The sequence below is a fragment of the Ursus americanus genome, chromosome 20, assembly GCF_024610735.1.
Source record: "Ursus americanus isolate L20-20 chromosome 20, mUrsAme1.1.p, whole genome shotgun sequence".
Lineage (NCBI taxonomy): Eukaryota > Metazoa > Chordata > Mammalia > Carnivora > Ursidae > Ursus > Ursus americanus.
Genome location: NC_142146.1, coordinates 32,176,680 through 32,190,431, shown reverse-complemented (window position 1 = coordinate 32,190,431; position 13,752 = coordinate 32,176,680). Strand labels below are relative to the sequence as shown.

Genomic DNA, 13,752 nt, shown 5'->3' with positions numbered 1-13,752 from the left:
AGATCAATGGAGTGGAATTGAGAATCAAAACATAGTTCACCCAGTGCTCGTGCAACTGATGAATAACTGAACTCTACATCTGAAACTAACGGTGTACTATATGTTGGCTAATTGAATTTAAATTTAAAAAAACATAGTTCCTATAAGCAACTTAACATATGATAAGGATGACAAGTGATTCAATAAAATATGGATGATATATTTAATACACGGTATTGACATAATTATCTATTCACCTGCATGAAAACAGGGTAAAAATATACATATACATCCTAATACATACTCAAAAACAAGTTTGAGAATAGCCCTTGTGTCTATCAACAAAAGAACAATGAACTACTATAATAAATTGGAACAAATTGCTGCACACAACAATACGAATGAATCTCACAGCCTGCAGCCAGACACAAAGAGCATGTGCTGTCTGATTCCACTATGTGAAGTTCTAGAACAGGCAACACAAACCTATGTTTGTAAAAAGAATCAGAACAGTGGTTTCCTCTGAATGTCGAACGGAATGGGGATGGTTACGAGGGAACTTCCCAGTGTGATGGCAATGTTCTGTATCTTGACAGGAGTTTTGGTTACACAGTTGTATGCATTCTTTAAAACTCTAAGATGTACAATTAAGACTTATTCATTTCTTACCAAAATCTCTGGGATACAGCAAAAGTGGTTCTAAGAGGGAAGTTCATAGCAATAAAGGCCTAACTTAAGAAACAAGAGAAATCTCAAATAACAACTTAACATCACACCTAAAGGAAATAGAAAAAGAAGAACCAATGAAACCCATAACTAGTAGAAGGAAGGAAATAATAAAGATCAGAGCATAAAGAAATGAAATAGAGATTGGGAACACAATAGAAAATATCAATGAAACTAAAAGCTGATTCTTTGAAAAGATAAGCAAAATCGACAAATGTTTCACTAGACTCACCAAGAAAAAAAGAGAGGGGTCTCAAATAAAATAAACCAGAAATGAAAGAGAAGTTATAACTCATACCTCAGAAAACAAAAAGTCATAAGTGCTATGAATAATTATACACCAACAAATTGGACAACCTAGAAGAAATAAAGACTTTACCATCTTCTAAGACTGAATCATGAAGAAACAGAAAATCTGAATAGACTGATTACTAGTGAGGAGATTGTATCAGCAATCAAAAACTTCCCAACTAATATAAGTGCTGGACTAGATGGTTTCACTGGTGAATTCTACCAACCATTCGAAGAAGACATAATACCTATCTTTCTCAACCTCTTTCAAAAAATTGCAGGGAACACTTCTAAGCTCATTTTACAAGGTTGGCATTACCCTTGTACAAAAACCAAAGACACCATAAAAAAAATTACAAGCCAATATTCCTGATGATTTTTTTCGATTAAAGATTTCATTTATTTATTTGACAGAGAGAGGGAGAGAACAAGTAGGCAGAGTGACAGGCAGAGGGAGAGGTCCCGTTGAGCAGAGAGCCCGATGCAGGGCTGGATCCCAGGACCCTGGGATCATGACCTGAGCCGAAGGCAGATGCTTAGCCAATTGAGCTACCCAGGCACCCCTTCCTGATGAATTTTGATGCAAAAATCCTCAACAAGATATTAGCAAACTAAACTCAATAATACATTGAAAGAATCAAACACTATGATCAAGGGGGATTTATTCCAGAGATGCAAGGATGGCTCAACATCTACAGGTCAATGGACATCATACATGACATTAACAAAATGAAGGATAAATCATATGATCATCTCAGTAGATGCAGAGAAAGCATTTGACAAACGTTAACATCGATTTATGATGAAAACTCTCAACAAAGTATAGAGGGAACGTACCTCACCATAATAAAGGCCATATATGACAAGCCCATGACTCATATCATACCCAGTGATGAAAAGCTAAAAACTTTTCTTCTATGATCAGGAATAAGACAAGAATGCCCACTTTCATCTTTATTCAACATAGTATTGCAAGTCCTAGCTAGGGGAATTAGGCAAGAAAAAGAAATAAGAGGCATCCAAATTAGAAAGGAAGAAGTAAAACTGTATTTGCAGATGACATGATACTTTATATAGAAAACCCTAAATGTTTCACCAAAAAGCTGTTAGAACTAATAACTGAATTCAGTAAAGTTGTAAGATACAAAATTAATATACAAAAATATGTTGCATTTTTATACGCTAATAAAAAATTATCAGAAAAAGAAATCATGAAAACAATCCCATTTACAATGACATCAAAAAGAGTAAAATACTTAGGAATAAATTTAACCAAGGAGGTGAAAGAGCTGTACACTGAAAACTGTAAGAGGCTGACGCAGAAAGTGACGAAGACACACATAAACGGGAAGTTACCCAGGCTCATAGATCAGAAGAATTACTATTGTTACGGCGTCCGTACTACCCAAAGCAATCTACAGATTCGGGGCAATCCTTATCAAAATTCCAATGGCATTTTTTACAGAACTAGAACAAATTATTCTAAAATTTGCATAGAACCACAAAGAAAACTCAAATAGCTAAAATGATCTTGAGGGGAAAGAAACAAAGCCAGTGATATCATAGTCTTTGATTTCCAACAACCCTGCAAAGCTAGAGTAATCAAAATAGTATGGTACTGGCATAAAAAACATAAAAACAGGAACAGAATAGAGAGCCCAGAAATAAAACCATGCCTATCTGGTAAGTAACTTATAACAAAGGAGCAAAGAATATACAATGAGGAAATGACAGTCTCTTCAATAAAGGGTGTTAGGAAAACAGGACAGCTATAGACAAAAGAATGAAATTGAACCATTTCTTATACCATATACAAAAATCCACTCAAAATGGATTAAAGACTCGAATGTAAGACCTAGAACTCCTAGAAGAAAATCGATGGTAAGCTCCTTAACATTCATCTTAGCAAAGTTTTGTATTGCACCTGGCACCAAAGGCAAGGGACACAAAAACAGGAATAACAAGTGGGACCACATCAAATTAAAAAGCCTCTGCATAACGAAAGACACCATCACCAAAATGAAAAGGCAGGCTACTGAATGGGAGAAGATATTTGCAAATCATATATCCAATAATGGGTTAATATCTAAACTATATAGAACTCAAGTAACCCAATAACAACAAACAACCTGATTTAAAAACAGGCAAAGTATCTGAATAGATATTTTTCCAAAGAAGACATATATAAAGATGGCCAACAGTGACATGAAATCTGGAAATGCATCAACAAAACAGGATGGAGTGAAGAATGGACAGAGGGACAGATCAGATGGGTAGTTATATAATAAATCAGATGTAGCACGATATTAATTCTAAAACCTAGGTGGTGGGTCAATGGCTATCCTCTGTAAATTCTATCAAGTTCTCTGTATGCTTGAAAATTTTCAAAATTAAATCTTGGGAAGAATAAATAAATTTCAGGTGTACTTAATATTTAAATATAGAGCGAAACCTCCAGTGAGAGAGTACAGAAAACTTTAAAAAGCACTTTATAACCTTGGAATGAAGAGAAATTTTTAAATAAACCAGAAAACCCAAGAAGACATAGAGAGAAGAGATGCATATTATTGACTCTATGAATATTAACCACTTTGGGAATCCAAAGGACATCACCAACAATAGCAAAACAACAACAGATGGGCGAAGAGGAACTAATTGTATCATAAGCTGAGACAAAGGGTTAACATCCCTAATATAAAAAGACTTCCTATAAATTCCTAAGAAACTGACAAACAACCCAATAGAAAAATAGGTAAAGACACATACAGATAATTAACAGAAGAGGAAACATGCATCCCAGGAACCATGTGAAAAGACAGTATAGTCGTATATCTAGCAGTTGAAAGCGCCAACTTAAACAAAATGAAGTATCACTTTTCATCTTTGGATTGGCAGATTTTTAAAGATTGATTACCTTCACTGCTGGTAAGGATGTCAGAAGACGGACACCATTCATTCCCGGCGGAGTGTAAATGTTCACAAACTTTGAGAAATGCGGCTGGGCAGGAAGAATGCCCATCGGGCACGCAGGACAGAATAATGAGTTTAGGATGATCCCATTTTTACAAAATAAAAATGTTCACATTTTGAACAATGAGAAAAGTGAGGTAAGAGACATACCTAATTAGTAAAATTGACGCTTCAGGACATGGGTTGGTAAACTATGGTCTGGTCACCTGGATTTTTATAGCCCATGAGCTAAGAATGGTCTTTATACCTTTTTAAAGGGTTACACTTTAAATGGTTATATATTTATCTGCGTAATATCCTCTGTGTTGCCTCTTGGCCAACGAAGCCTAAAATACTTACTATATGGCCTTTAAGGGAAAGTTTACCCACCCCTGCTTCAGGGCAGTTGTGGTGTCTTGGCTACCTTTTTTCCCTTTCCTTCTCTGGATTGTTTTTATTTTTATAATGATATATTGGGAGTGGATGTAAGGAGACAAGAGGAAAGCAGGGAGACCAGTTAGGAAGCTACTAGAAGGGACCAGGTGAAAGACAATAGGGTAACGGCTGTGGAGAAGGAAAGAAAGGGGCAGATTTTATTTGAACCTATGGGAGTTGCGGAGGGATTGGACGCGGATGGTGAGGCAGAGAGCAATCCAGGCTGATTCCCAGATTTCAGTTATGAGTTGAGTTGTTGCAACCACTGAGATGCAGAGACTGGGGAGGGAAATGGAGCAAACCAGGAGCTCTTCTTTGGACCTGTTACCGTTCTGACTGGAACTGTGTGAACTGGGCACTGGCCATAGGTGATTGGAGCTGCTTGGACTGTGGAGGGGGAAGCTGGGCAGGAACTGCAAATGTAAGAGTACTTATTATGTAGATGTCTGTCTTCTAACTGACAGGAAGCACTAGAGAGGGAGAAGAGAAGGGCACCAAGGGTCTGCCTGGTGACACAGAACCCAACCCCATCAGCACCTACTTCTGCTGACGGACGTCTCTGATGCCACCATCCAACTGCCTGGATTGCCCCAGATCACCTGTTCCAAAATGTCCTTTTCCCATTGGTCAAGGAACACCAGGGCTTCAGGGTGAATAGCCCGACCGTTCCTATGCCCAAATGCTTGCCTGGACAACCAGCTGCTACTGTTCCTCCATCTGGCACCCGCCTCCCCCGGTGGAGAGATAAGTTCAGGTCCCAGCCCCTCCCACCGTGCCCTGCCACGGGTCCCTAGCCCAGCCATGAGCAGCCACTCTCTATTCATGCCACGCTTTTACCTAAGAATACCAGGAAGGACTCACCAAGGAGCTGGTGTAGGTAGGGTCTGAGGTGTCATCCTGGAGGTAGCGGGAAAGGCCAAAGTCAGACACCTTGCACACCAGGTTACTGTTGACCAGGATGTTCCTAGCAGCCAGGTCCCGATGCACATAGTTCATCTCGGCCAGGTACTTCATGCCCGCGGCAATACCCCTGAGCATCCCCACCAGCTGGATCACCGTGAACTGTCCGTCATTTTGCTGTAACAAGACACAAAGGCCGTTGGGATCAAGATGGGCTTCAGTGGTTCGGCAGAAGCTGAGGGACCACGGCCCTGCTGCTTGTCAGCCTCCGTCAGTGATGGGCCATGCTGCTCACTGTGCCCTTCTCCCTGCCTCCCTCCCTCCCACTCCCACCCTCATCCCTCTCCTTGAACGCTCTGCTCTCTCCTCCTTGCCAAGCCCTGTCGATTCCATCTCCAAATTACATCTCAGAGCCATCCACGCCTCTCCATCTCCACTGCCTCCATTCTAACCAAGTCACCGTCATCCATCACCTGTAACAGCCTCCCCGCACTTGCCCCCCCAATCCATTCTCTACACAGCAGCTAGAGCCATCTTTGCAAGACATAAATCAGGCCATGCCACTCCCTGGCTTCAAGCTCTATAACGGCTTCCCATTGCATTAAGGAAAAGCTCCAAACTCCTTTGCATGGCCCTCGGGACCCTGGGGGATCAGCCACTGTCTCACCCGCCAGCCACAGTGCCTGGTAACCTCTCAGTCCTTTCCCAAGCCAAGCTCTTCCTGCCTTAGGGCCCCTACACCTGCCATCCCTGCTGCTCTTCCCCACAATGAACACCTCCCTGCCTTCAGGTCTCCCCTCAAGTGTCCCTTCTTCAGAGACGATGTCTCCATAACTACTCCCCTGCTCCAAATACAACTAGCACTTTCTTTCTATTTTACTGTCTTTAGTGCATGCTCTTATTTTTTTCTTTAAGATTTATCGATTTGAGGGGGGAGGGGCAGAGGGATAAGGGAGAGAGAGAAAATCTCAAGCAGACTCCCTGCTGAACGCAGAGCCTGACACAGGGCTTGATCTCACGACCCCGACATCATGACCTTAGCCAAAATCAAGAGTTGGGCGTTTAACTGTCTGAGCCACCCAGGCACCCCACTGCATGCTCTTATCTTTCTTCTTAGCATACCTCACAAATTTGAGGGGTGCGTGCATGTGTGCGTGCGTGTGTGCGTGTGTGTGTGTGTGTATACCTGTCCGTCTGTCTCTGCTGCTTGACTCTAAGCTCTTTGAAGATAAGACCCCCTCTCTTGTGGGCACCACAGTACTCCCAGGGCTAAGAACTTGAACGTAAATAGAAAAAGCTCAATAAATATATGCTCAATTTATGACTGCTACATCTCTCCCTGTTTCCAGAATTAAATGCTTACAGTGTCTTCCTTGGGTCCTACCAGGGATGTCAACCTTGACATTGGGATAACCACACCCACCTCAAAGGGGTCAGTGGCAGGAGAAGCACAGACACAGTGTCTGGCATGTGGACCCTCTTAGAGAATGGGAGCTGTGGCTTCTCTTCCTCAGGCCAACCTGCAGTGTTGCCTCTCTCCGCTCAGATCATTGGTAGGCTCACCGTCTCCTGGGGGGATGCTGTCCTTCATGGTTTGATGACACACCTCAGTGAATGAATCAGCCTTCCTCCCACCTCCCCAAACCCCCTGGGTCTTGGTTTCTGCACACACTGGTTAAGTCAGTGGACCCTGTGCTGTGCGGCCAACAATGCGTTTTTCTCTTCTAGTCCAGCCCCAGCTGCTCCCTCAAAGGGCTACAAGTTGTATTCTGTAAGTAGAGCATGGCCCCGGCCCTGAGATGCTTTGACTGGGGGAGAGGTGGGACGAGGCAGAACACCCTGGGTCAAGTCTAGTTACTGCTGGACACAGGGCAAGGCAGCTGCGCCCCAGTGCCCCCAGGCGAAACACAGAGAGCGAAACAGTGGGCACAGCTCGCATTTATTGAGCACCTGCTGGCTGCGAGGTGATACAGAGCGCACTCACACGCACGACCTCACTGATGTATGTGTGGGACACATCATTGACGCGTGTGCTTCTACAAAAGCATTTTCTATGCAACAGTAAATACGGAAAAATAGAACAGCTATTGCAAAGATACCCTGTTTATCAGAGAAAACCCCACCAACCAAAAAGTCTAATCACGATAGTACGAATGTTGAACTTCCTCATGCAAGACTGCAACCCTGGGTCTGTGTCCCAGGGTTCCGCCCCGTGGTGAATTAGAGTGAGCCAACTGACCTCCCTCCACTCCTTCCTGAGACGCCTGCCAGAGGAGAAGCCCCAAACACCCTGGCAGCGACACACCCCAGGTTCCAGGCTGTTTCTAACTCACACCTTCACCCCCTCCCAGCCTGCCTGGAATGCTTTCTCTGCAATATTTTCTTCTAACCAACTCCAAAAGGAAGTGCAGATCCGCTTTTTTGGAAGCTCCGACTGGTGTTCAGCACCTGGTGCCCATCTGCGAGAGCTGGATGTGCCTGAGTGATGCGGGTCCTCCTTCTCACTAATGAACTTCAATCACCACCTCCTCGAGAAGTTGGCCAGGCTTTCGCAAGCACCATTCATTTTCTCTAAGTAGGTCTCTGGGGACCTGCCTCCCCAGAAAGTTGTCATGCAACTTCTGTATATGAGAAAATGTATCTCAGCTGCAAGTCACAAGGGTCATATTTTTCCAATTCAGTTTGTTACTTTCTCTCTGTAAGGGTAGACAACAACGTGGTTAAAAATGAATGTCTCCCAAAAGAAGCCGGCTTGTAGACAGATTTTGGGAGGGGACTGGTGGTGATTGTAAACAACTCTGGGAAAAGAAATGTTGAAAGAATGTGCAGCGATATATCTGTTTCTACTTTAAATCATTTAAGCCTACATGGAACAGCTTTACTATCTGATTTGTTTTAATATTTTGATCAGTCACCCTTATAGTTTCTGGGGTCAACAAAGGCCAAGAAGTGGTGAAAAGTCCAGGCTTTGGAGACAGACAGACCCAGACTGGGGTCCAGACTCTGCCGCTCTTTGGCCGTGTGACCTTGGGCAAGTCATTTAACTTCCAGAGCGTCATTCCCACATCTGTAAAACAATGACAAGGTGTCCATTCTTCATAGGATTTTGGTGAGGTTAAGTGAGACAAGACATGTGAAAGGGCTTGGTTAAGTGCCCGTGAATACTAAGACAGCAGCAAGGACTGCTGGTATTATCAGCCAGGCCTTAATGTCTCACAAACCAGCTCACCCATGTACTCAGATGCCCAGTGAGAGGAACGGAGGACACCTGGGGCCAGGACTGTAGGTTCCCACAGCCTCCTATTGTGTTCGGGAGACATCTTAGGATCACTGCCCTAGGAGAACCTAGTCCGCAGTGCATTCTGAGCTCAACAGGTTGGCATCTGTAGTAGACCCCCCAACAGTCCACACCCCAATTGTAGTAGTGGGTGACTGGGGCCTCATGATGCAGGCTGGGCATTTGGGTCAGTTAATGAACAAACAGGATTTCCTCCATTTCTTGACTTTTGAATGGCAAGTCACACTTACAGAATACGTTTTGATCCTCCTTTGTGCACGGCAGGAGGTAGTTTATTGCTATTCAGAGGAGATAAAGGAAGTCCAGAAAGTTTAAGTGATCAGCCTTAAATGACTCTGTGTGGCTCTGACTTATAACAAGAATCTAAGTCCAGAATAGCAAATTACTTCCCCACTGACATTCCATCTCTGATGGTAACCTTCCTCAAATGTGTGGAGAAGAAGGCTGCATATAAGCTTTGCAGGAAAAAAGTGACATGACTGATTAATGATGTCTGCCATGGTTCTAGAAAAAGAAAGTAGAGGCATGTGTACCTCAACTATGCTACTCTGATTTGAATCTTTTAAGTATTTTCCGGGGCCTTTTCCATGTAATATGCTGACTTTGCAATGGCAACACATTTTCTTTAGAACCTATTCTTTACATAGAATCACATCTCGCGATAAGACAGGATCTTGCCTGTTGAGTTCATAATCTTGGTGAAATGTAAAGACGTAAACATATGAAGATCCCCTGCCATGTTCAACAGTTTTACGTTCAGTTCATTGGTGTAAATCCCCCAGAAGAACTTCCAAAGATAGGAATGCCAGCATCCAAAGATAAACAAGACAGAAAAAGCCCAGTTTTCCAAGTGACTTTGGAAAAGGGTCAGGCTCCACGCTGATCACATGGTTAAAACCCTGTATAGAGAAAAAATACAGGCCTGGGTGAAGTGATTTAAACTTTCTTTCCTTCATGAAGAGCTTTCTGCAGAAATTGCTTTTCAGCAAATTCACTGAAGCCACTTGCTGGTCCTTTTATTAGGCAGGAAGGATTTAGGTATTTCAACTTTCATTGACAAATCCACTTCAGGAAATGAAACCCTTATTTGATTTGTTTGAAGAGAATGAATCATAGATTTTTTTTTTAAACTGTAAGAGACCTATCTTTCAAGATCATCCAGCTCAAAGCCTTTAGTTTATAGATTGGGAAATTGAGTTAACAGATTTGCTCAAGGCCACTGGGTGACTCACAGTGGAGCCCTAAGCAGAACCTAGGTCTTGGTTTGTCCAGTCTGGCATTCTCCTCCTGACCTCTGGGTTATGGTCATCTAGCTCCAGGCCATAAAGGAGCCTCCCTGATACAAAATGTCCACATTTGACATTGCTTAGAAACTTCTAAGAGTCTTCCCGTTCTGACCATCGGTGGATGAACCAGCAGTGACCACAAGGCCAAGCCAGGCAGGACGGCCTTCCAGATCATGTTGAACCTTCTTGGCTGTGGCACGGGAGGGACGCTGATGAGGGCCACAGGGGGTGTTCCTAAGGCTATACAAGAGCCACCAGATTGAATCCCCTAAGTTTGAGTGCCAACAAGGAAATGTTTAATTACAGATTTGCATGCCATATAATCCATGGTGCAGATATTTTCAAAAACAGACAATAATGAACCTATTGAACATGCAGTGAAAAAATAAGGGTGCTCCTAATCCTTCCAGAAGGTGAAGGATTCTACATCCTGCCATGGGGAAAGGAGCAGTAGGTGGGCTATGAGAAGCATGTCCAATGTGCTCACCACATTCCCCGAAGCCCACAGCCTCTTAGATGCTGCCCCGGAGCTGGAGCTGCAGCCACTCTCTAAAGCTGCCACGTCCAGGGTAAATCACCATAACCATTGTGTGGAGTGGTGGCAGTTGCACAAATTGAGGACTCACTCTTTTCCTTTCTTCTCTGAATGGGGATCCTAAAATTATACTGCCTCCCAGAAGAAGGACCCTGCAAAACTGAACTGATGACCTACTTTTCAATTTTACCAAGCGGCAGATACATCAATTAATGTTGCTATGCTCCAGGGTTGGGTAGTAAGGCTGAAATTAGATTTATAGATTACCTGCCTCCATGCCGTGCGAGGAGTCAGAAACGCTTCATTTCCCCTCTCCTCCTGGAGCTGCCTGCTCTGGCCGCTCCTTCCTTGCCATCCCTTATCCTGTTTCCCTGTGTTCCTTGCTCACCCCTGGCTCTTCTCCCACCACCTGGGCCTCATCATCATGAAAAATACCGGTGTCCGACATGCCCCATGTCCCGCGCCCCACGCGGGAAGAGCCCCGTGCGGAGTGTCCGTGCAGGGTTTGATTTTCTGCAGGCTCCTGAGAGTGAATCTCCTCGTTCCCCTGTACGTTCCGGGGAGAAAGTCTGATCACAGTCCTCAAATCATGTTGTGACTCTGTGAAGTACAGTCAGGTGACTTGTAGGAAATAAATGGCTCCTAAAACGGTCTGGAGGCTGGTTCCAGAAAATACTTTATCTCCTAACATTGTCTTCTATTCACTTTTATTTGGCTGTCTTCATGAGATCTCTGATCATGAATGAATGCCCCCAGGAAAGCACAGTCTGTACCCCACTCTGACGTGAGGGGTCTGGCTATAAGAACAAGAGACCATGCACACTCAGGATGACTCCATTTCTCCCGCTATCCCAAACACTTTGGTGCCAGAAATGGCTTTTCATGTTTTTCATTCAACCAGCACTTACCGGGTGCTCCCTGTGTTAGGGACCGGGGTTTCAAAATAAAGGGCATAAGCCATACCCTCAAGAAGGCTGTACTAGGCAACGTACGTCAGCTTCATCCGTTGTCATCCCATGCCCCCCACCAAAAATAAGCCACTACCGTCTAAAAACCCAGAGGAGGAAAAAGTGTGCTTGGCTGCCAAAGTAGCTTCAGTCTGTACAAATGCAGCTTCTAGAAAAGCCCCGCAGCTATCCTTCCACGCTGCAGCCCCTCGGCCCTGCTTCGGAGCTTTGGAGCCACCACAGAGCTGCAGAAAGATTAGCAGATAGGCCATGCTGGCTCTGGCCTCTGAACACATGGCTCAGTTGTTCCACGGTACCTGCCTGCTCCCCTGCGTGCCTGGCGAGTGCCTCATTCTCCAGTACCAGATAATTCTCCCTCCTCTGTAAAGCCTTCCCTGGCTCCCCCAGGAAGATTTCTGTTCTTCTTGGCTCACGATACCTCTTAACACCACACATGGAAACAGAAAGAATCTGGTCAGATGACTGCTGGACGCTCTGGGCACTAAGGTCCTCAGAGAAGGGACCACTGGGGCAGGTTGTAGTCTCTAAGATGGCCACAACAGGACCTCCCATCACCCATGTGTAAGACAACATCATGTTATTGCCCGTCAAAATGTGGGGCCGTTTCCCACCCTTGAATCTAGGCAGCCTGTCACAGTGGTCGAAGGGTACTATGGGACTTGAAGCTAAGTTACAAATGTGGTCCAGCTTCTGCCTTCCTCTCGTGGGACCTTTGTTCCTGGGAGCCAGCTTGCTGTGAGGAAGCCCAGGCAGGCCACCTGGAGAGATGCCAGGCAACACCCAGCATCAGTGAGTGAGTCTTTGGATGATTCCAGGCCCCAGATCTTGAACTGCCCCAGCTGACACCACATTGAACGGAGATGTCCCCAATGAGCCCAGATTGCAGACTCATGAACAAAATAAACTGTGGTGAGCCACTGAAATCTTGGGTGATTTGTTACTTAGCATTAGAGCAATGTCTCTTTCATGTCTATAGGCCCAGAACCCAGCAGAGGGCGTGACCGCAGCCGTCACCCCATGAATATTTCAAGACCAAGTATCTGAATGATCCTTTGATCTGCAGCCACAGCTACTGTTAAGTCGCTTTGGTGACACGCATAGCCTGCCAGTTGGTATTACCCTGAAGTCCTTGCTCAGCAGACCCTGCCCCATCATGATGCAGCCCATGCACCCTCTGCTGTCAGGCTCCCTCCAGTTCCCAGCTCAGGCTTTGGTCCAAGCCAGGACATGCTGATGACCTGTGCTCCACCAGCTGCCACTCCCCAGACATCGGCATCATGGCTGTGCTCGCCCACCCCTGCTCTGAGTCACGCTGTGATGTCCCACAGAAGGCAAGCAGTTCCGGCGTGGGAGCATGTTTGACAATGGCCATTCACAGATCTCCCAGCCATAGGCCTCGAGGCACCCCCCCCCCACCTCTGCTGCCGGCTGGTCTGGGGTCACAGAAGAGACCTGTGAATGCTTGTGACCCTGTCTTTTTCTTTCCTGCCAAGGAGCATCTCCTTCGAGAGCGGGTGGCCCGGGCATCAGGAAGGGCAGCCTGTTTGATCTCTGAGCTGCAAACGAAGGGAGCGGGCTGGGCGGGCTGTGCTGGGGAAATGGCAGAGATGGCCAGTGGCGTCTGCTGGAATCACACAGCGCAGTGTAGCCGCTGGGAGTCTCCTCGGTCTCCGTGATTCATGCAGACGCCGATGGCCATTCCTCACCCGCCTCTATTCATTCGTATTCATCCAACAAGCATTTATCACTGGCCCCCCTCCACGCTATCCTCCTACCGGGGGGTCCACAGGCTCCTCTTCGTTCTATCCTTGTAGAAACAAATCTGTCAGCCTCGCTACCATTTCCACCGCCCACCCACATTTCATCGGGCGGGCGATTCCTAAGTGGCGGGTTACCCTCATGCAGACACTCCTCCCCAGCATCCGACACTGCTGACGTCATGCACGCCCCCGAGCTGCTCTTACCCTGAGGAAAGAATCCAAAGCCCCGTTCTCCATGAACTCTGTGATGATCATGACAGGCCGACTCTTGGTGACCACGCCTTCCAGGCGGATGATGTTGGGATGGTCAAACTGGCCCATGATGCTGGCCTCGCTCAGAAAGTCCCGACGCTGCTTCTCCGAGTACCCGGCCTTCAGCGTCTTGATGGCCACATAGATTTCCCTCTTGCCCGGAAGTTTCAGGCGCCCCTTGTACACCTCTCCGAACTCCCCTGCAACAAGAGCGCAATCATTACCCGTTTCCGTCTCAGTCTGCAGAACCACAAGGGCACAATAGTGGCGGGCACGGCGGTACTCAGAGTGGAAATGCGGTCAAAGTGACGGAGATGGAAACGGCGTTCTCTTGTTGTGACTACGGTGTCCTGGCCCCAATCAGTTCATGGCA

The 13,752-nt window shown here is 45.7% G+C and overlaps 1 protein-coding gene across 1 annotated transcript in view; it reads right to left on the bottom strand.

The window, feature by feature from the left end:
• Nucleotides 1-13,752, bottom strand: part of EPHB1 (EPH receptor B1) — a 418,735-nt gene that overhangs the window by 41,759 nt on the left and 363,224 nt on the right. The window contains exons 11-12 of the mRNA XM_087870214.1: nt 13,332-13,579; nt 5,242-5,457 (exon numbers count right to left, since the gene is read on the bottom strand). Of these exons, the coding sequence (XP_087726340.1) occupies nt 5,242-5,457; nt 13,332-13,579 (464 nt within the window). The remainder of the gene's footprint in view (nt 1-5,241; nt 5,458-13,331; nt 13,580-13,752) is intronic.